Source organism: Salmo salar, chromosome ssa18 (assembly GCF_905237065.1).
Source record: "Salmo salar chromosome ssa18, Ssal_v3.1, whole genome shotgun sequence".
NCBI classification, from domain to species: Eukaryota; Metazoa; Chordata; class Actinopteri; order Salmoniformes; family Salmonidae; genus Salmo; species Salmo salar.
The window spans coordinates 70,199,898-70,220,306 of record NC_059459.1 but is presented as its reverse complement, the minus strand read 5'-3'; the positions used below and the strand labels follow the sequence as shown (position 1 = coordinate 70,220,306).

The window sequence follows — 20,409 nt, the reverse complement described above, 5'->3', positions numbered from 1 at the left end:
TATAAACTCCCTACTGTCTGTGTTTTGTAGTTCTGATATGGTTATAAACTCCCTACTGTCTGTGTGTTGTAGTTCTGATATGGTTATAAACTCCCTACTGTCTGTGTGTTGTAGTTCTGATATGGTTATAAACTCCCTACTGTCTGTGTGTTGTAGTTCTGATATGGTTATAAACTCCCTACTGTCTGTGTGTTGTAGTTCTGATATGGTTATAAACTCCCTACTGTCTGTGTGTTGTAGTTCTGATATGGTTATAAACTCCCTACTGTCTGTGTGTTGTAGTTCTGATATAGTTATAAACTCCCTACTGTATGTGTGTTGTAGTTCTGAGATGGTTACAAACTCCCTAGTGTCTCTGTTTTGTAGTTCTGGCAGTATGGGGAGTGGGTGGAGGTGGTGATCGATGACAGGCTGCCGGTGAAGGATGGGAAGCTGCTGTTTGTCCACTCTGCCGAGGGAGGAGAGTTCTGGAGCGCCCTGCTGGAGAAGGCCTATGCCAAGTAAGGAGGGATGAGGAAGGAGAGGAGAAGAGGGTGGTTAGAAGAATTGAAATGTAAACGTGGGCTTTGCATTTCTTTCACTCTGTCTATGTATATGTTTGTGTGTGTTATTATATCAGTAAATCGCTCTGGATTGGAGCGTCTGCTAAATGACCAAAATGTCAATATAAAATGATATGTCTGTATGCATATTGTAGAGTGATTTGTGGTCTTACATAGACTTTTGACACAGAATTGTCAACCCTTGTTGCAGGTTGAATGGCTGTTATGAGGCTCTGTCGGGAGGCAGTACGTCAGAGGGTTTTGAGGACTTCACAGGAGGGGTGACGGAGATGTTCGAGCTGAGGAAGGCGCCCTCTGACCTTTACAGCATCATCAGCCGGGCCGTGGAGAGAGGCTCACTGCTGGGCTGCTCCATAGACGTCAGTACCGATACCCCTCACATACGCTGAACAGACACATGTAGCAGTGTGTGTACGTGTGTGTGCGTGTGTCTTCCCTGACCGTGTCCTTTCTCTATCCCCAGATCACCGGCAGTCATGACATGGAGGCCGTGACCTTTAAGAAGCTAGTGAAAGGCCACGCCTACTCATTGACAGGGGTCGACGAGGTGAGCCAATGTTTGATTGACGCTAAGAGGGTAATCCCAGTTTGTTTTAGTGGGGTTCTAAACAGAGAGAACAATAATTACATCCGATTGGACAGAAAAGACAGCGTTGAAACCAGTACAAATGTGTTTCCCTTTTCATCAGTTTGATTGACTCAAGGCTGGTGATTTGCCCAGCTACTAAACATCTGTGTAATGCAGTATCCTTCTCCATCAGGTGGTGTACAGGGGGAATAAGACCAAACTGGTCCGTATCCGCAACCCCTGGGGAGAGATAGAGTGGACTGGGGCCTGGAGTGACAAGTACGAGACAGAAGCTTCACTTTACACCTCTCATTTTACATATCATGTGTCATATAACATATATTCAGACCCCTTGACTAGTTTCACATTTTGTTACATTACAGCTTTATTCTAAAATGGATTAAATACAAAATAAAACTCAGCAATCTACACACAATACCCCATAATGACCAAGCAAAAGCAGGTTTTTAGAACTTTTTGCAAATCTATTAAATATATAAACAAAAATACCTTATTTACATATGTATTCACACCCTTTGCTATGAGACTCGAAATTGAGCTCAGGTGCATCCTGTTTCCATTGATCATCCTTGAGATGTTTCTATAACTTGATTGGAGTTGATTTGGAAAAGCACACACCTGTCTATATAAGGTCCCACAGTTGACAGTGCGTGTCAGAAAAAAAACCAAGCCATGAGGTTGAAGGAATTGTCCGTGGAGCTCTGAGACAGGGTTGTGTTGAGGTACAGACCTGGGGAAGGGTACCAAAACATTTCTGCAGCATTGAAGGTCCCCAAGAACACAGTGGCCTCCATCATTCTTAGTTGGAAGAAGTTTGGAACCACCAAGACTCTTCCTAGAGCTGGCCGCCCGGCCAAACTGAGCAATCAGGGGAGAAGGGCCTTGGTCATGGAGGTGACCAAGAACCCGATGGTCACTCTGACATAGCTCTAGAGTTCCTTTGTGGAGCTTGGAGAATCTCCCAGAAGGACAACCATCTCTGCAGCACTCCACCAATCAGGCCTTTATGGTAGAGTGGCCAGATGGAAGCAACTCCTCAGTAAAAGGCACATGACAGCCCTCTCGGAGGCACCTAAAGGACTCAGACAATGAGAAACAAGATTCTCTGGTCTGATGAAACCAAGATTAAACTCTTCGGCCTGAATGCCAAGCATCACGTCTGGATGAAACCTGGCACAATCCCTACGGTGAAGCATGGTGGTGGCAGCATCATGCTGTGGAGATGTTTTTCTGCGGCAGGGACTGGGAGACTAGTCAGAATCAAGGGAAAGATGAAAGGAGCAAAGTACAGAGAGGTCCTTGATGAAAACCTTCTCCAGAGCGCTCAGGACCTCAGACTGGGGTGAAGGTTCACCTTCCAACAGGACGACGACCCTAAGCACACAGTCAAGACAATGCTGGAGTGGCTTCGGGACAAGTCTCTGAATGTCCTTGAGTGGCCCAGCCAAAGCCCCAACTTGAACCCGATCAAACATCTCTGGAGAGACCTGAAAATAGCTGTGCAGCAATGCTTCCCATCCAACCTGACAGAGCTTGAGAGGATCTGCAGAGAAGAATGGGAGAAACTCCCCAAATACAGGTGTGCCAAGCTTGTAGCATCATTCTCAAGAAGACTTGAGGCTGTAAACGCTGCCAAAATTGCTTCAACAAAGTACTGGGTAAAGGGTCTGAATACTTATGTAAATGTGATTTATCTTTATAAATTAGCAAAAATGTCTAAAAACCTGTTTTTACTTTGTCATTATGTGGTATTGTGTGTAGATTGATGAGGAATTGTTTTTATTTAATCAATTTTAGAATAAGGCTGTAATGTAACAAAATGTGGAAGGGGAATGAATACTTTCAGAATGCACTGTATCTAGTGAGTTTATAGCTGTCATATCATATAACTAGTGGGTTTATAGCTGTCATATCAATATCATATAATTTGTGAGTTTATAACTGTCATATCATATAACTTGTGAGTTTATAGTTGTCATAATATATCATAAAACTAGTGAGTTTATAGCTGTCATATCATATAACTAGTGAGTTTATATTTCTCATATCATATAACTAGTGAGTTTATAGTTGTCATATCATATAACTTGTGAGTTTATAGCTGTCATATCATATAACTTGTGAGTTTATAGCTGTCATATCATATAACTTGTGAGTTTATAGCTGTCATATCATATATCATATAACTAGTGAGTTTATAGCTGTCATATCATATATCATGTAACTTGTGAATTTGTAGTTGTCATATCATATAGCATATCTAGTGAGTTTATAGCTGTCATATCATATAACGTGTGAGTTTATAGCTGTCATATCATATAACTAGTGAGTTTATAGCTGTCATATCATATAACTTGTGAGTTTATAGCTGTCATATCATATAACTTGTGAGTTTATAGCTGTCATATCATATATCATATAACTAGTGAGTTTATAGCTGTCATATCAAATAGCATATCTAGTGAGTTTATAGCTGTCATATATAACGTGTGAGTTTATAGCTGTCATATCATATAACTTGTGAGTTTATAGCTGTCATATCATATGTCATATAACTAGTGAGTTTATAGCTGTCATATCATATAACTTGTGAGTTTATAGCTGTCATATCATAAATCATATAACTAGTGAGTTTATATTTGTCATATCATATAACTAGTGAATTTATAGCTGTCATATCATATAACTAGTGAGTTTATAGTTGCCATATCATATAACTTGTGAGTTTATAGCTGTCATATCATATAGCATATCTAGTGAGTTTATAGCTGTCATATCATATAACTTGTGAGTTTATAGCTGTCATATCATGTATAACTTGTGAGTTTATAGCTGTCATATCATATATCATATAACTTGTGAGTTTATAGCTGTCATGTCATATATCATGTAACTTGTGAATTTATAGTTATCATATAGCATATCTAGTGAGTTTTTAGTTGTCATATCATATATCATGTAACTTGTGAATTTATAGTTGTCATATCATATAGCATATCTAGTGAGTTTATAGCTGTAATATCATATAACTAGTGAGTTTATAGTTGTCATATCATATTTCATATAACTAGTGAGTTTATGGTTGTCATATCATATAGCATATCTAGTGAGTTTATAGCTGTCATATCATATTTCATATAACTAGTGAGTTTATGGTTGTCATATCATATAGCATATCTAGTGAGTTTATAGCTGTCATATCATATTTCATATAACTAGTGAGTTTATGGTTGTCATATCATATAGCATATCTAGTGAGTTTATAGCTGTAATATCATATAACTAGTGAGTTTATAGCTGTCATATCATATATCATGTAACTTGTGAATTTATAGTTGTCATATCATATATCATATAACTAGTGAGTTTATAGCTGTCATATCATATATCATATTACTAGTGAGTTTATAGCTGTCATATCATATAACTAGTGAGTTTATAGCTGTCATATCATATATCACATAACTAGTGAGTTTATAGTTGTCATATCATATATCATATAACTAGTGAGTTTATGGTTGTCATATCATATAACTTGTGAGTGGAGAGCTGTCATATCATATATCATATTACTAGTGAGTTTATAGCTGTCATATCATATATCATGTAACTTGTGAATTTATAGTTGTCATATCATATAGCATATCTAGTGAGTTTATAGCTGTCATTTCATATATCATATAACTAGTGAGTTTATGGTTGTCATATCATATAGCATATCTAGTGAGTTTATAGCTGTGTAACGGTTGTCTGAAGGAGAAGGGACCAAAGCGCAGCGTGGTAAGTGCTCATGATTCTTTATTATCACAACACACTCAAACAAAACAATAAAAGGCGAAAAACAAAAACGTACAGTTCTGTCAGGCAACAGAGGCTAAACAGAAAAAAACCTCCCACAAACACAGGAAAAAAACAGGCTGCCTAAGTATGATTCCCAATCAGAGACAACGATAGACAGCTGCCTCTGATTGGGACCCACACTCGGCCCAAAAACAAAGAAACAGAAAACATAGATTTTCCCACCCGAGTCACACCCTGACCTAACCAAACATAGAGAATAATAAGGATCTCTATGGTCAGGGCGTGACAAGCTGTCATATCATATATCATATAACTTGTGAGTTTATAGTTGTCATATCATATGTCATAAAACCTGTGAGTTTATAGCTGACATATTATATAGCATATCTAGTGAGTTTATTTGCTGTCTTATCATATAACTACTATTTGTTGTTGAAATACAGTCAGTGATGTGTTTTCATTGTGGATGTTTCAGCTCCAGAGAGTGGGAGGGTGTTGACCGCTCAGTCAGAGGGCGACTCCAGAACTGCAGTGAGGACGGAGAGTTCTGGTGAGTGTGTGTGTGTTTATGTGTATGTATTTGTGACACCAAGTCGGATGTCTTATTGGCTGATCGGTATGATATTTGAGAGTATGTGTGCGCTAATGCATCGTATACCTGACCGACTCTCCATCTCCCTCCCCCCTCTCCCTCCCTCCCTTCTATCAGGATGTCGTTCAGTGACTTCCTGCTTGAGTTCACACGTCTGGAGATCTGTAACCTGACAGCAGACGCCCTGGAGGCCACCCAGCAGAAGAAGTGGAGCTCAGTCGTCTACCAGGGGGAGTGGAGGTCAGGCAGCACGGCTGGGGGCTGCAGGAACTTCCCTGGTGAGGAGGGAGGGAGGATGGAAAGAAGGAGGCAGGGAAGGAGGCAGAGAAGGAGGCAGGGAAGGAGGCAGAGGAGAGAGGGAAGTGGCCCAGCAAGGCTGTAGCAAAGAGAGAAGGATAAAGACAGTTACTCCTAGTCACTGAGCAAAGGAGTTGTTTTTCTCCCATGGTTAAGATTATGATTTGGGAGGGTAGGCTGAAGCTAGATATGTACCTAAAAGCAACTTCTACTGGATGCGTGAGGATAAAGAAATGGTGTCTAATAAACAGTTGATTAAAATGTTTCCTTCTCTAGAGTCTTCTAATAACTGATTCCCCCACAATCCCTAGCCACATTCTGGATCAACCCGCAATTCAAGGTTGCCCTGCAACACCCCGACACAGCCGGACAATCAGATTGCAGCTTCCTGGTGGCGCTCATGCAGAAGGACCGGAGAAAGAAACGCAAGGAGGGCAAAGACATGGAGACCATCGGTTTTGCCATCTACGAGGCAAGAAACTGATCTTTGTATCTTGTTAAACTTTTTTCATTGAGTTTTAAGGTGTAAGCAAGGCAATACGACAGTTTGTCAAGGAAAGTGTTTTGAACAAGTAGAATTGACTGGATGTTTCTATCTAACTCCTATCTTTTTCTGTGTCTCTCTTCAGGTTCCTAATGAGGTATGTATATTCTGCTGGCCAGTATTCTTTGACATTAGGTTGTAAGTTAATCTTGTGATAAGCTGTAAGAGTCCAGCATAACTATGATCCTGTTGGTCCATTTGCTAGATATTTAGAGTGCGTTAAAACCTGTTGGACAGTGTGTCATATCTGAAGAAGTGTTATCCAGCCAAAAGGCCTATAATGGTCAGTGCAGCTCGTACTTAGGCTCATTGGCCAATTGTCTCTCATATGGAGATGCATGGTGGCATTCTCCTCATGCTGTGGCAACATTGTGCTCTTAAAGGGGAGATCTGCAGTTGCTGCATCCATTTTTAGACTATTATGGTATGTAGGCATTATGGTATGTAGGCATTATGGTATGTAGGCCGGCCTTGAAGAATAGAACATAGAAATGCCTCATGAGCTTAGTTCAACTGTCACCCCATCAGAACCCAACATATCAGCTTGTTTAACTTCAATGTTTGTGAACAAAGTCAATTTAAAAAAAACACCATACAGCCTCAAAACATAGTTGGAACTATCATTTCTATATCATGGATGGTCTTTCCTTGCATCCATAGTCCAAAAATGTGAGAGTGTTTACATTTCTCCAGCCCCGTCCCACAGCGTTTTACTGAAACGGGGATGGGGAAAACGCTTTGTTATTGTTTCAACTGCTGATTGCCGCTTTAAGGTCAAAGCTCAGAGGTCAAGGGTTCAGAGATTTACTTCCCTCACAGTTAGGGGTTAGGTTCACCTAGAAGGGGTGCAATGACCTCAACTTCTCTGAAGTGAACTAACTTGCCCACAGTGCTTTCTTCTCAATATGTGGGATTAGGGGTTAGAGGTCAAGGGTTAGAGGTCATTCAACTAATTCACTCACAGAGCTTTCCCTCCTCTCCATCCTCTTAGTACATGGGTTAGGTTCACCTAGTTTAACTAACTCACTCATACTGCTTTCCCCTGCCCTTAGTATGTGGGCAGATCAGGGGTTAAGGGTTAGAGGTTAGAGGTCAGGGGTTAGTGAGTTCACCTCCCTCACAGCATTTTCCCACTACTCTCTCTGTCCTCTTAGTACATGGGTAAATCAGGCGTCCACCTGAAGAGAGACTTCTTCCTGACGCACGGTTCCAGCGCCCGCTCTGAGCTCTTCATCAACCTGAGAGAGGTGAGCTCTCGCTTCCAGCTGCCTGCTGGGGAGTACATCATTGTCCCCTCCACCTTTGAACCCAAGAAGGAGGGAGACTTCGTCCTCAGGGTCTTCTCTGAGAAACCTGCCAACTATGAGTGAGTGATGGAGAAGTGAGAGGTGGACAGGAAATATGATAGGTTGATATGGAGATTATGGATGGCATAAGGTGATGCATTTGATTGAAGGATATTGATACTGGTGTTATTTTCTGTCTGTTAGGGAGCTGGATGATGATGTCACAGCTGAACTACCAGCAGAGGTGAGTGGAGGAGACATGGGTTGTGTCCCAAATGTCACCTAATTCGCTAAATAGTGTGCTGCTTTTGATTAGGGCATTAGTTGAAAGTAGTGCACTATATAGGGAATAGGGAGTCCATTTTTTATACACTATTCCTAAACAAATCAAAGTGAAGAGTTTACATTCATCTGGGAGTTTACATTCATCTGTGAGTTTACATTCTTCTGTCAGTTTACATTCCTCTGTGAGTTTACATTCCTCTGAGTTTACATTCCTCTGTGAGTTTACGTTCTTCTGTCAGTTTACATTCCTCTGTGAGTTTACATTCCTCTGTGAGTTTACATTCTTCTGTCAGTTTACATTCCTCTGTGAGTTTACATTCTTCTGTCAGTTTACATTCCTCTGGGAGTTTACATTCCTCTGGGAGTTTACATTCTTCTGTGAGTTTACATTCCTCTGTGAGTTTACATTCTTCTGTCAGTTTACATTCCTCTGGGAGTTTACATTCCTCTGGGAGTTTACATTCTTCTGTGAGTTTACATTCCTCTGTGAGTTTACATTCCTCTGTCTTTGTTTCAGACCCAGCTGGACGAGAGCCAGATCGACGCTGGCTTCAAGAGTCTGTTTAGACAACTGGCTGGAGAGGTGAGGAGTCGTGTTGGGCAATGAGGGTAGAGCAGAGTGAAGGGTCTGATGTAGTCTTTTCTCATGGTCTCTCTGTTTGGCCTACAGGACATGGAGATCAGTGCCACAGAGCTGCAGACTATTTTGAACAGGATCATGACCAAGCGTGAGTCCACAGGAATAGAATAAGGACACAGTATTCTACTCTGTATCTGTATGTGTGACTAAAACCCAGCCACATGCCTTCAGCAGAAACACAAACTGTCGGTCCTTACAGTGGAAATATGTAAATATTTGGATTTGGATATTACAGGTGCAGTTCGAAAACGCAAAATTTGTTTTTCCACTTCTCTCATTCTCTCTCCATCTTCCCCTATCTCTCTCTTCCTCTCTCTTTCTCTCTCTCGCTCTCTCTCTCTCCGATACAGACAAAGATCTGAAAACAGATGGATTTGGACCAGATTCCTGTCGGACTATGATCAACCTGATGGACGTATCCTTGGTGTATTGATGCATTTTTATACAGTATTAGTCCTCTCTTTCTGGTCTCTCTGCCTCTGTATGTCTGTCTCTCTGCCTTTCTCTCTTGTCTGTCTGTCTGTCTGTCTGTCTGTCTGTCTGTCTGTCTGTCTGTCTGTCTGTCTGTCTGTCTGTCTGTCTGTCTGTCTGTCTGTCTGTCTGTCTGTCTGTCTGTCTGTCTGTCTGTCTAAACAAGGTTCCTTGACCGTGTCCTTCAGACTGATGGTAGTGGTAAACTGGGATTGACAGAGTTCCATGTGCTGTGGGAGAAGATCAAACGATACCTGGTGAGATTAGCTTAAACATCTGTTCTGCTATTCACCTGAGTCATTCTGTGAAACTGAGCCTTCTCTCTCTTTGTGAGTTCCTTGTTGATGTTCCTTGTCTAGTCTTGGTAGAGCCATTCCACTAGTTTCTTATCTTTGTCTTCTTCCTCTCTCTTTCTCTCTCTCCAGACTATATTCCGTCAGTTTGATCTGGACAAGTCAGGCACCATGAGTTCCTATGAGATGAGGATGGCTCTGGAGGCAGCAGGTAAATACAGCCCAGTCCCTCCTTTCCTTAAACCACAGCCCAGTTCATTTGTAGTGAATCATCACTGGTTGTATTCAACCAAACCAGGACACCTGACTACACCGGACACCTGAAGTCTGACCCATGGGAACTTTATGAAAGCATATCTAGCTTTTAAATGGTTCCCACCTATGGTTTGTCTGTTATTTCCCCAGGGTTCAAGCTGACAAACCACCTGTTCCAGCTGATCATACTGCGTTACACTGAGGCTGACTTGGCAGTTGACTTTGACAACTTTGTTACCTGCCTGGTTAGGCTGGAGACCATGTTCAGTGAGTCATTTTGTCATATTTCATACTTTTTCCCTATTAAGTCCTTGTATTAATAAACTCACTTCAAATTGGCCATCAAGCAATACTTGTCATAGTCTTGATTGTTGAGAATAATAATATATATTTACATGATTATAGTACATTTATGAGCGCTTGAAAACAGGATAGCAATTTCTTACAATTCTCTCTCCACTACTTTACAGAGACCTTCAAGACGTTGGACACAGATGCTGATGGAGTCATACAACTCAACTTCTTCCAGGTCTGAAGATCTCACATTTCTATCAATCTCATCTGTTTTCCAGGTGTATACAGGAACCAGTGGAGGCTGCTGAGGGGAGGACGGCCCATAGTAATGGCTTGAATGGAGTCAATGGAATGGTATCAACCAATGGAAACCACGTTTGATGCCATTCCACTGACTCCATTCCAGCCATTATTATGAGCCGTCCTCCCCTCAGCAGCCTCCACTGACAGGAAAAGGGAGAGATTTGTTTTTCTATCCCCTCTGTAGAGTGGAGGGAAGTTGGGATTTATTTTTTGCAGTGGTAAAACTGTTTACCTCCTTTCCCTCTCCACCTTCTCTCTGCAGTGGATCAGCCTGACCATGTTTGCCTAGAGATGGACTGACCCTCTGATGTTACTGCACCAGGCTGCACTAATGTCCTTTCAGAAGTGCCTTTACCTGGTCCCTCCTCTCCACGCTGCAGAGGTCCATGGATTTTAAAAACTCTTGGAATGTTTACAACATTTAGTATACGGGTGTGCTAAAGCCTTGCCTGTTACCTTAGAAACAGAGGGAGACAATTCTACTCACAGGGGGCCGTAACATAGAAGTTGGTGGGAGATTTTGATACTGCCTCCTATTGGATAGGAAGGAAACTGCCTAAACTTTTTGTTTACACCTTGTGCCAAATTTCATTGATGCCTTGTCATATTTTCAACATGGCGGCTTCCTTTCAGCAGCCAGTGTTTGTGTCCGTAATAGGTTTAAGGGGGTGGTGGTGTTAGTATGGAGTTTGCTGGGTCAAATGATTCCTCTGCAGAGAGGGCAAAGCGCTGTTGTTTTTTGGAAGTACTTGATCATCCTTAGAGAATCGAATCACCCGCATGACAGTTTTATCATAGTCGGATATATGAATACTTTTCAATGGAAAAACTAACAATATCATTGTAATGCTGCATACTCACTTTGATATCCTCTTTTTTTGGGGGGGGGGGGGGGGCACAGAGACTTCAAGGATATGCCTTTATTTTATCTCATTTTTCAGTGTTCAAGGGGAACATAAATCATTTGATTGTTATTTTTGTATTTGGGATGTTGGTTATAAGGGATGACTGATTTGATTGGAATAGCAGGCCTGAAGCATGTAATGTCAGATGTATTGATGTAGGGGAGCTATATAACCTCTATGAAGGTAGAGAAAAATGCACGTATCTTGGCAGAAAGAGAAATAAACAAACCTTTGAAAGTATAGATCGAGAAATTTTCCCATCTTGCCAAATAGACTGATATTGAAGGGAGCAGAAGCAGTATGACACTCACATTACCATTACACTATAGTTGACATTTCCTGTGTAGATGAACGCCAAAATGTCTTAAATGCATTATGCAATCACATGACTGTTGTTTACCATGTACACTCTGGACTTGTTATGCCATCTATCATGGAATGATCTAACTTCTCTATATCTATCTTTTCAAAACTTTAATAAAAACTTTCTGAACACAATTATATTAATGTGGATATGTCATAATTTGGGTTTTGAGCGAGGCTAAAATCTGTTCTAAAATTAATATCAGACTCATGGAATGAGTCCCATTGTTAATACTGTATATCGACCCATGAATAATTCTCAAGTTACTTCCTCAATCTTTTCTGGACAACATATTACACAGAAGTGAGTGTCATCGACCAGTAAATTGGCCAATTGCCCCCAATTAAAACAGAAGACTTGATCACATTAATAAATAAACTTTAGTAGCCACATTCATAATTTAAAAAAAGGACAAGAGCGGAAATAAATACTTTACGATGGCTAATGTACATCTATAGACAGGATACACACATTAAGACATGTACAGCAGATTCATCACGTTCTCATTGTTACGTTAAATCGAGACATTTACATCTGCAGATCAATATTAAATGAACACTAACTTCTAATAGACAATAATAATGGCAACAATAACAAAAACAACTAAAATAGAATCCGCCCGTAGAGCTGCTCACGGCAGGAATGTACACTAGCTTAAAAAAATAGGAAGAATGTTTTAAAAAGTGAGAGGGACTCAACAACTGAGGGTGAGGCGTCAGCCAGGAAGTGACTATTCCACACAGCTCTCAGATCAGGCACTTTAAAAGGCGGTCGGCTTCTACTAATGAAGGGCCAGTTACACAATAGAAATATAATTCCTAGAAGGGTGTTGCCCCTCAGATCACGGCAATTTGACTGCCCCCTTCATGGGTACACTCAAAATGGCCGCCAGCCAACCCGTCAGCTACCCACTGACTTGAATGGGGATTCCCACCGTAGGAAATATATTTCTAGAAGATTGGTGGTTAGTTCCATTCGTTCGTTCAGGCGTTGGTGTTGTTGTACTCCATGCGATTGACCATGGTAGAGACCAGTTTCTGCAGCTGGATGGAGCGGTGCTGGCCTGTCTCCAGGACTTCCTTGTGGTTGGCCTTCTCCTCACTGTCATAGTCCATCACAGCCTTGTTGGTGATCAGGGACAGGGCGAACACACGCATGCCACAGTGACGCGCAACAATCACCTCATGAACTGTACTCATGCCTGAGGGAGAGAGAGAGAGAGAGAGAGAGAGAGAGAGAGAAAGAAAGAGAGAGAGAGAGAGGAAGAGATGCATCAATTATAGGTTTACTCAATATAAGAGAACAATTTGAGTTCAATATTTCCAATGCATTGTGAAGGTGCTGATTAAACTATTCCACGGAGGGAGGCAGGGAGAGATGAGACGTACCAACAGCGTCAGCTCCCAGTTTGTGCAGCATGCGACACTCCGCAATGGTCTCGAACGAGGGCCCGCCCAGGACACAGTACACGCCTTCACGCAGGAAGTCACCGTAGCCCAGCTCCTGTCCCACATCCACAGCCAGCTGCTGCAGCTCTCTGTCGTACGCGTCAGACATACAGGGGAACCGCACGCCGAACCTAGGAGAGCGGGAGGGAGGGTTACACCTCAATGCCCCAACTATTGCACGTGCAAACAAGTTCAACATAATTCCCTCTGTCACACACAACACACAAGCTTGCCTGGCCTACCTGTCGTCGTTAGGTCCAGACAGTGGGTTGTTGCCAGCGAACCCAGGCATGTTGATGTGGTCTTTCATGATCATGATGTCTCCCACCTTGAAGTCCTGGTTGAGACCGCCAGCAGCATTGGTCAGGATTACTGTCTCAACACCCAGCAAGCTGAAGATACGCATGGGCAGGGTGATCTAGAACACAAATACATGGTCAATTCATCACAAATACAATGGTATAACACATCACAATGTACAGCTAATACATGAATACTCTATTGCAGGATTCCTGATTTTATGTGCAAGTTTGTATTCTCAAAACTTCTATAACTAACATAGAATTATTTTCTGCAGTAAAACAATTCATTCATGACACACAGAAGCGTAAAAAAAACACAATGTGGTCATATGTTATCTGTATTTAACGAGTGTTGTAAAGCAAATTGCCCCTGATGAAGGAAAAATAAAGAAGATATCTTCTCTACGTATCATGTGAAGTAATCGAAAGAGCAGCGGATGTCTGCCTGCCACAGTCACGAGGTAGTAAACAGACATGATAGACGTACCTTCTGGATGGCGTATCCCTCGTAGAGGTGGAAGCGTCCCTGCATGCACACACATGGCCTTCCCTTCAGCATCCCGAACACCAGGCGACCAGCATGTCCAGCCACTGTAACACACAACCACCAATTAGAATGCACCGACGACGCACGGCAACCAATCAGAAAACATCTTATGGAACCATGTGTTTTTCCCATAGGCTATAACCAGTTTTCCCTGGTTAGACGACACAACAAAGATAATCTTGGACTTACACATCTGCAATGCCGATTCACCACACAAGAAAACAAGTTGACAGACATAATATTACACCTGTGCTCTGGGGGAAGTTGGGGATGTCCTTGTAGTTGAAGGCCACCTGGTCTTTCAGCATGTCAGCCAGTCCTCCCAGTCCTGAACCACACACGATGCCCACCAGGGGGCGAACGGAGGTCTGGGACAATAGCCAGTCTGCTGTGCCCTTGCAGTCCTCATAGCTGATCCTGAAACAGAGGAGGGAAATATACCGTACATTACAATAAAATACGTACTTATACTAATACTTTATAATAAAACCAATGATGTCATGGTCGATGCTATCAAGACACATAGCTGATATGCCCTGGGGTGTGTCAGAGTGTCTATGGGAAGTTGAAGTGTTTGTGTGCTTATTAAACAGATGTTTTCCTAGCAGTCATCTAAAACTGTGTGTTAATAAGGGTGTGCTTCCCGGGTGTGGACTCTTCTATTGAAACACGTGCATGTGCGCACACACACACATTCCTTCAGAGTCCCGATGCCTCAGCCTAACCATAACCATAAGCCTGACACCACCTCTTATTTATTTAACCTTTGTTTAACTAGGCAAGTCAGTTAAGAACAAATTCTGATTTACCTGCCGCCCCTTTATGGGGCTATATAGTTAATTAACGCGATAATACATACTTTTTTGGATTGACCCAACCAAATACAAATAGTGTGTTATAGATCTGTCATTATCATTGAAATGTGCATTATGCGCGCTATTTCTATGCTTTCTGTTCTCAAGTTTCGTTTTCGCATATTTTACTTTGGGTTTTATACATCGGCTTCAAAAAGCTGAAAGAAAAATATTTTTGGTTTTGGAAAATATATTTCACAGCAGTTTAGATGGTATAATGGTTCTCTACTCTACAATTCTTTGTTTGTCACATAAACAGAAATTGGGCAAATTTTAGCAACCAGGAAATGGCGGAGCGATTTCTGAATAGTGCATATTTTAATTTTCACTGCAACATTTTGAAATATGCCTTCAGAATAGGAAGTGTGAATTACATTTGATGAGTATTTACAAAGATTTAGGTTCAGTATATAATACCGAAATGATTTAATCAAATATTATCTTAAAATATAATAAATTACTATTTAGATTTTTCGCAAATTTTTTTATTTTTTTTTAAACAGCAGCACATCTGGTTATTCATTTTCGGTAATGGTGTAACCCGCGCGTACCTCGCTTCCCCTATCCCATTCAAGAATGCGACAGGACTCCCTAAAAAGCCACTTCATTTTGTAGCCCATACAAAATCTCCCCCCTGCCAGAATCCCCCCACCCCTTCGCGTTCTTCATTGCTGCGACTGGCTTGCCAGTTGAGATTTCTGCTCTTCACTCCGTTGTCAGTTTCGCCTACATTTCACTGATCTTAGTAGCAGAGAGCATTTTTTTGTCTAAAGTGTTCGGTTTGGCTATTTGTTTCAAGTGTATGTGGCGGTTCTAGTTTGTATGGCGCCCTGGGTGAACCCCCCTTCAGTGCCCGCCCGCACCCGAGGGCGGCAAGATTCCGTCCTATTCCCTCCACAGAAAGTATTTGACTCTAGCCACAGAATTATGGAAATTAGAAGGGGGGGGGGAATTCTGTCAGAAGGGAGATTTTCGGCACAACACCGGCAGCCAACATACACCGTGACGTAGGCTATACTTAAAGACATTAAAGCAGAACAGCATACTGTACTGCTTTAATATCTAGCCTTCGAAAAATGTCTGAACCTGAGCATATATTTTTTTTTATATTCGAAATATGATTGAAAGTCTATCGTATAATCTCGATGAAAAGATCAAACTCAAATTCAAGAGCATCCCCCCTGAGTGCGCTTGTCCCATCTGCTGCCCATGTAACGTTAACGCTGAATCGCCAGAGCCACACAAACCCATTTCGGGGGTCTCATCTAAAAATAAACACACTACTATATACTCCACACTTGACCATGTGCGATACTAGTGCTACAGTACCACCACGTGTGAATAAAAGTAGCGGGTACTGGCAGGTAAAATAGAACGATAGAATGATGCAATTTCCTCCTACGCACTTGCCCGCGGAACAAGATGTAAAGAGCGCGTCTAGAACATGAATGGGATGAATGAAATAATAACCTAGGCTACTCACCCGGTACTTGACTCTGGAAACATTCTGAAATTCAATGCGACTGGAATCCTCTCAAAAGCAGCGATGTATCAATTGGCTCAATGTAACCGCAGCAGATAGACTTGACTGGCGGCAAAACCTCAAGCGGAAGAAAAAAAATCCTTAAAAAAAAAATAAACACTTCAAATAAATAAATTAAAGTGGTATTTTAAATAATGTTAGATGATCTAAATGGTCAAATCATTAATTTGAAGACCGTTGAGCTGTATAGTAGTCTTCCAGCTAACCGTGTAAAAGTAGATGCTCTTGTATCTGGTCAGCTTTGCACAGGCAGCGATGTAATTATAGACGGAGCCCTTCTCTGTCACCCCTCCTCCTGGGTGACGCAAATACATCCGGACGTTTGGATTGGACCATACCGCACACGTGATAACCACGCAATTCTGGACAGAAAGAATGCACGGTGTGTGGTGGAAATATGTTCCATGTCTGTTTGAGTTAATGTATTCTCACCCAAAACCCGACACACCCCTTCAGAATGGTCGGCACGTCAGAATGTTCAAATAAATGTTTGGAAACCAAGGGGTGTAGCCTAGGCTAATGCCTGTAGGATATGGAATGTGTCAAATGAGTAGTCTGCTGTTGATAATTCACAAAAGGGACAGTACAAAATCGTATCCTAACTTCTTGTTTATTTTTCAGCAGTTTCATAGATTTTTAGATATGATGATGGGGATTCCTATAAGGAAGGGTTAGTGCTATCCTTGGGACGTCCATAACCTAAACCCTAACCTTAACCCGGCTACTCTTACCCTAACCACTTTACATTTCAACTTCAATAGGGTAGAGAGGTCACAAGGATCCAGGAAAGCACAGACTCATAAGCCTGGACAGGAATCATGCTTTGTTTTGAACATCATGACTCACGTGACTCGATTTACTTGTCTCATCACACCCCACCGATGATTATTGCATTATTTGAGTTAGGCACCGATTGGCTCAAAGAAAATATGCTGCAGCCAGAACTTTACCAAAATAGTGTTTGACCAGATACAATACTATTTTACAGCAAACAAAATGACAACAGACTTTCAGCACGCACAGCACTTTTAACAAGACAGCCCCCACAATCATTTTATCATCAATTTCTCTCAGCCAATCATCAGTCATTTGTGTGACTTCAGTGCAGCTTTTGATGTTATCGATCATCGTCTGCTGCTGGAAAAACGTATGTGCTATGGCTTTGCACCCCCTGTTATAATGTGGATAAAGAGCTACTTGTCTAACAGATAACAGAGGGTGTTCTATAATGGAAGCCTCTCCAACATAATCCAGGTAGAAGCAGGAATTCCCCGGAGTAGCTGATTAGGACCCTTGCTTTTTTCAATCTTTACTAACGACATGCCACTGGCTCTCTTCACAGTCCCCAAGTCCAGAACAGACTATGGGAGGCACACAGTACTACATAGAGCCATGACTACATGGAACTCTATTCCACATCAGGTAACTGATGCAAGCAGTAGAATCAGATTTAAATAGAAGGTAAAAATGCACCTTAAGGAACAGCGGGGACTGTGAAGTAACACAAACATAGGCACAGACACATGCACACACACACACACGATAACATACGCACAATACACATGCATACACACACACAATGACATACACACTATACACACACGTACACATAGATTTCTGCGTTGTAGACATGTGGTAGTGGTGTATGGGCCTGAGGGCACACACTTAATGTGTTGTGACTTCTGTAATGATTGTATTGTAATGTTTTTAAAATTGTATAACTGCCTTAATTTTGCAGACCCCAGGAAGAGTAGGTGCTGTCTTGGCAACAGCTAATGGGGATCTATAATAAATACAATAAATACAAATACAATACCAGAAATGAGCAAAGGCAGAGAGAAGTAGCTCAACACTCTTTAAATCTTAGGATCTACAAGTACTTCCAAATATAAGAAATAATCTCTAAAATATGTGAAATGATCCGTGTGTGTGACGGATGCCACTTCTCTCTTTCCCCTATTTGTAGTGTAGGCTACCATCTTGTACATACAGTAATGTAACGCAATACAAAGTGTTACTTGACACATTGTTATTGTGAGATAAGCACTCTTGGTGAGATAGTGTGTCATATAGTAAGATTCTAACTTCCCTTCTAGGCCTATAGACTATAAACCCACTTTACACCCTTTGATATGGAGCTGGGTTATCAATAGACGGGTAGGAAGGTTATCTCGTGAGTTACAAATGAACCATTCCTCCTGGTGTTTTTTTTTAACGTATGACAAATGTTCCTGGCTCCACTATAGTCAACATGAAGGATGACAATGACCTACTAGGTGATATAACACCATCAATAATGCGCAGTGCCAGGTTATAGATAGACTGTTAAAGTCCAATAGGCAATGAGATTCTCTTTATTCTTGACTATTATTATAACTATTACTGTTGTATTACTGGTATATTATCACATTACTTGATTATTATACATGTACACTAATTGGCACAAAATCTTCAACCAAGCCTCTCAAACTAAAGCCTCTCTTTAAACCAACACTGTTACACAAAGCCTACCTACCTAGGCCTCAATAGGCCTTTGACTTTATATAACATGTGATTATGATGATAATCCAAATATATATATATAAAAGGTATCTGGTCTCTTTTTTTGTATGATTTGGCATTCAAAACTTAGTGGCAAGCTTCAAAGAGGTTGCTCAATAATTTTGTACAGTCCCAGTCAAAACAACTAGTTGCATGTTCGCCTGTGTTTACAGACCAATAAAGATCAATAGAAATGTTCTCGAGCCTTCTAAACCACCTGTCACTGTGGTCCTATTCTCTTCCCTTGTTGCATCACATCTCAGATGGAAAAAAACAGCACAATATTTAGATGACTACCTGACCAGCTGACGGCAGTGGTGTGTGTGTGCGCCAATGCATGTTTGTTTGTCTATGTGTGTGTGTGTGTGTGTGTGTGTGTGTGTGTGTGTGTGTGTGTGTGTGTGTGTGTGTGTGTGTGTGTGTGTGTGTGTGTGTGTGTGTGTGTGTGTGTGTGTGTGTGTGTGTGTGTGTGTGTGTGTGTGTGTGTGTGTTGCGGGCAGGGGGAGAGGGATGTGGGTCATAGATGAGCCTTTAAGGAAAAAACACATGATTTCAAGATAACATGTTTTGCACATGTACCATTTAATTTCAAATCATGTGAAACCATGTTGTTGTGGAACATTTCACATGTGATGATACTTTTTTTTACATACCATTTCACATGTGATGATACTTTTTTACATGCAATTTCACAGGTGATGATACTTTTTTTACATGCAATTTCACAGGTGATGATACTTTTTTTACATTCCATTTCACAGGTGATGATACTTTTTTTACATGCCATTTTACAGGTGATGATTCTTTTTTCGACATGCGATTTCACATGTGATGGTACTTTTTTTACATGCGATTTCACAGGTGATGATACTTTTTTTTTTACATGCGATTTCACATGTGATGATACTTTTTTTGACATGCGATTTCACAGGTGATGCCTTGCACACAAAAATTAGTTGTTAGGATGTCCCCAGAAGGTCACAGTATTTTCAACTTACATACACGACACACATTATTACTTGTATTTATTAAGAAACATGTCTTTACCTGGAATTTGAACTCACAACCTTTTGGTTCAGGGCATTCTGATCTTCCTGCTACGCCACTATGTCAGTGTCGATAACTGATTTCAACAGTATTCCTACACATTGGAGTTGAAAGTAAATCTGAAGTTGTTAAAAATATACTCAAGAAAACTATTATATTTATCATAGTTACTCAGGAGTAACATTAAAACAGAATAATATGCCCCACCAACATAAGGGAGAAACAGAAACTAGTGAATGTGGTTGTAGTGTGATATTATCACCTGAGCATGCACAAACTATATATAATATGTTTTCCTACCTTTCTACTACAAGTACATAGACTCAGCAAAAAAAGGAAACGTCTCTTTTTCAGGACCCTGTCTTTCAAAGATAATTCATAAATATCCAAATAACTTCACAGATCGTCATTGTAAAGAGTTTTAACACTGTTTCCCATATTTGTTCAGTGAACCATAAACAATTAATCAACATGCACCTGTGGAACAGTCGTTAAGGCACTAACAGCTTACAGACGATAGGCAATTAAGGTCGCAGTTATGAAAACTTAGGACACTAAAGAGGCCTTTCTACTGACTCTAAATAAAGCACAAAAAAACTTCAGTTAGTGCTGAACACGGCTGCTAGAATCTTGACTAGAACCAAA

General features: G+C 41.1%; 2 protein-coding genes across 2 annotated transcripts in view; one reads left to right on the top strand and one right to left on the bottom strand.

Annotated features, from left to right (window-relative positions):
• Window positions 1-11,619, top strand: part of LOC106578020 (calpain-1 catalytic subunit) — a 33,359-nt gene extending 21,740 nt beyond the window's left edge. The window contains exons 5-22 of the mRNA XM_014156556.2: window positions 367-500; window positions 754-922; window positions 1,027-1,110; window positions 1,325-1,410; window positions 5,429-5,503; window positions 5,663-5,823; window positions 6,154-6,314; window positions 6,472-6,483; window positions 7,541-7,752; window positions 7,877-7,916; window positions 8,475-8,540; window positions 8,628-8,685; window positions 8,948-9,012; window positions 9,257-9,325; window positions 9,494-9,572; window positions 9,767-9,883; window positions 10,087-10,145; window positions 10,476-11,619. Of these exons, the coding sequence (XP_014012031.1) occupies window positions 367-500; window positions 754-922; window positions 1,027-1,110; window positions 1,325-1,410; window positions 5,429-5,503; window positions 5,663-5,823; window positions 6,154-6,314; window positions 6,472-6,483; window positions 7,541-7,752; window positions 7,877-7,916; window positions 8,475-8,540; window positions 8,628-8,685; window positions 8,948-9,012; window positions 9,257-9,325; window positions 9,494-9,572; window positions 9,767-9,883; window positions 10,087-10,145; window positions 10,476-10,502 (1,674 nt within the window). The 3' untranslated portion in view covers window positions 10,503-11,619. The remainder of the gene's footprint in view (window positions 1-366; window positions 501-753; window positions 923-1,026; window positions 1,111-1,324; window positions 1,411-5,428; window positions 5,504-5,662; window positions 5,824-6,153; window positions 6,315-6,471; window positions 6,484-7,540; window positions 7,753-7,876; window positions 7,917-8,474; window positions 8,541-8,627; window positions 8,686-8,947; window positions 9,013-9,256; window positions 9,326-9,493; window positions 9,573-9,766; window positions 9,884-10,086; window positions 10,146-10,475) is intronic.
• Window positions 11,620-11,843: 224 nt separating this feature from the next.
• Window positions 11,844-16,426, bottom strand: LOC106578021 (purine nucleoside phosphorylase). The gene is made up of 6 exons (XM_014156558.2): window positions 16,117-16,426; window positions 14,027-14,196; window positions 13,720-13,823; window positions 13,173-13,348; window positions 12,871-13,061; window positions 11,844-12,683 (listed from the first exon to the last, which is right to left on the bottom strand). The coding sequence occupies exons 1-6, from the start codon at window positions 16,137-16,139 to the stop codon at window positions 12,466-12,468; spliced, it is 882 nt and encodes a 293-aa protein (XP_014012033.1). The 5' UTR covers window positions 16,140-16,426; the 3' UTR covers window positions 11,844-12,465.
• Between the last annotated feature and the right edge of the window lie 3,983 nt (window positions 16,427-20,409).